The sequence below is a fragment of the Chenopodium album genome, chromosome 24, assembly GCF_948465745.1.
Source record: "Chenopodium album chromosome 24, dcCheAlbu1.1, whole genome shotgun sequence".
Classification (NCBI taxonomy): Eukaryota; Viridiplantae; Streptophyta; class Magnoliopsida; order Caryophyllales; family Amaranthaceae; genus Chenopodium; species Chenopodium album.
Genome location: NC_137857.1, coordinates 11,643,400 through 11,645,897, shown reverse-complemented (window position 1 = coordinate 11,645,897; position 2,498 = coordinate 11,643,400). Strand labels below are relative to the sequence as shown.

The 2,498-nt window shown below is 47.2% G+C and overlaps 1 protein-coding gene across 1 annotated transcript; it reads left to right on the top strand.

The window, feature by feature from the left end:
• Window positions 1-1,082: 1,082 nt before the first annotated feature.
• On the top strand, window positions 1,083-2,269 carry LOC145610554 (uncharacterized). The gene is made up of 3 exons (XM_081665869.1): window positions 1,083-1,323; window positions 1,492-1,643; window positions 1,766-2,269. The coding sequence occupies exons 1-3, from the start codon at window positions 1,083-1,085 to the stop codon at window positions 2,267-2,269; spliced, it is 897 nt and encodes a 298-aa protein (XP_081521995.1).
• Window positions 2,270-2,498: the final 229 nt, after the last annotated feature.

Here is a 2,498-nt window from a genome sequence, read left to right as displayed (position 1 = left end):
TGCCATCACATTTGTCTATGCCGCTAACCCCATTGAGCCAGGAGCTAATGAATGGCCCAAAAGTGGACAAGGTCAAGATGCCTACCATAGAGCTTTTCGCTGGAACTACTGATCCTGATGAGCACCTAGCCGCATATGCCGCACAAATGAGTGTGCAAACAAGTTGCGAGGCCACATGGTGTAAGTATTTCCCCACCACTCTAAAGGGACAAGCCTTGTTGTGGTTCCAAAAGTGTGTGCCTAAAGGTAGCATCCATAGCTACCAAGACTTGGAACGTGTGTTTGTTAGTCGTTTCAAGCACGCAGCAAGACAGAAGAAAACAAGTGTCAATCTGATGGCTGTGACACAAGGGAAGACGGAGACCTTGCAGAACTATATACGAAGGTTCAATCAAGAATCTTTGAAAATTCAAAACTTACCAGATGAGACAGCCCTAACAACCTTTTTGGCCGGGCTGAGTTCCACGGATTTCACATTTAAGCTGATCGAGTCGGGGGTTTCAACCCTCACTGAAGCCATGGAACGGGCACACAAGAATATACAAGCCTCAGAAGTTTGTGGCACAAGCCGTGAGAATAATCCACCAGAGAAAAAAACGAAACATGAGGACGAACCTTCAAGGAGCCAACCATCCAAACGATCCAACCTGATCACAGATCATGGTAACGACCCTCGGTACAACCGTAATCGTCGAGAGATCTATTTAGATATCAAAGAGAAAAACGTGTTGCCAAGGCCTCCTGTAGTTCGGACCCCTGAAGAGAAGAGGGACAAGAGACTCTGGTGCGAGTATCATCGCGAATGCGAGCACACCACAAAGAATTGTAGGGAGTTAAAGAAAGCCCTTGATCAACTTGTTGACGAAGGAAAACTTAACAGATACCTCAAAGAATCTGACCGCTCGAACAAGGAGAAAGAAAGGGCAAGAAAGACTCACAGCGACGACACCGATGGACATGTCGCTGTCATTGCCGGTGTCTTAGGACTCGGAGGATCGATGAACAAAGCAAAAGACAACCTACGAACCTTGCAACATTAAGTGCTCAAGGTCACACCCACTTGAACGCCCTTTTCGCCTATCATGACGTTCGGGGGAAAGTCAGAACGCCCTTTGCAAGTCCCTCACGACGACCCCTTGGTCATTGAGATGAAAATTGCCAACTTCAGAGTTAGTCGAGTGCTCGTCGACAGCGGGTCATCAGCAGACCTCATCACCCTTGATTGCTTGAGGCGTTTGAAATACAACGAAGAAGATTTAGCACCTGTAGACAGACCCTTAATCGGCTTCGGGGGACAGTCCGTCTTCCCCAAAGGGACAATCCGTTTACCAGTTTGACTTGGTCCCAAAGGGAAAGGTAGATCGGTGATTGCCCACTTTTTGTTGGTGGACACACCATTGCCCTACAATGTCATACTCGGACGACCATTATTGAACAAGGTAAAGGCGTCTATATCAGTCTAACAATTGCTCATGCAATTCGAACTTGAAGATGGAACAGTTGGGAAAGTATATGGAGACCAAGGATCCGCTAGAGAATGCTACGTCAATAGCTTGAAGCGAGCATCAGAAGCAGCCGCTAAACCATCGAAGAAGAACAAAGTAACCGACCCTTCTGTCCTTTTCACCGAAGAATCAAGGGGGGTAGACAAACCCAACCCATAGAAGAAGACAAGGAAGAAGTCATTGACACCACAGAAGAAACGGTGCGGGTCGAAACAAATATCGACGCTGCATTGCATACTCAAATAATCAATGTGCTTAAGGCACATCGTGATGTCTTTGCCTACTCCGTGGACGAGATTCCCGGCATAGAACCTGCCATTATGACTCATCACTTGAACATCAAGCCAGGCTACAAGCCTGTTAAACAAAAGTTGAGGCATCAGGGCCCCGAGCGCACCGCAGCAGCTGCAGCAGAGGTAAAGAAGCTACTCGAAGCAGGGTTCATTAAAGAATGCCAGTATACGGATTGGCTTGCGAATGTTGTGTTGGTCAAGAAACCCTCTGGGGCATGGAGGATGTGCGTCGACTTCACTGACTTAAACAAGGCGTGCCCCAAATATGACCATCCTCTCCCTAAGATAGACAAGCTTGTGGATTCAACGGCTGGACATGCTCTATTCAGCTTCATGGATGCAAACGCGGGATATCATCAAATCCCCATGGCGGAAGAGGACCAGCCACATACCGCATTCATCACTAACCAAGGAGTATATTGTTACAAGGCCATGCCTTTCGGCCTCAAAAATGCTGGAGCCACATACTAAAGATTCATCAACAAAATCTTCGAAGGGTAATTAGGGAGAAACGTCGAAGCCTACGTTGATGACATGATAGTAAAGAGTCGCTACAAGAAGGACCATGTCACAAACTTGGTCGAAACGCTTGCGACATTGAGAAAATATGGGATGAAGTTAAATCCCAGAAAGTGTGTGTTTGGAGTCAAGGGCGGCAAATGCCTTGGCTTCCTTGTTGATGAGAGGGGCATTGAAGCTA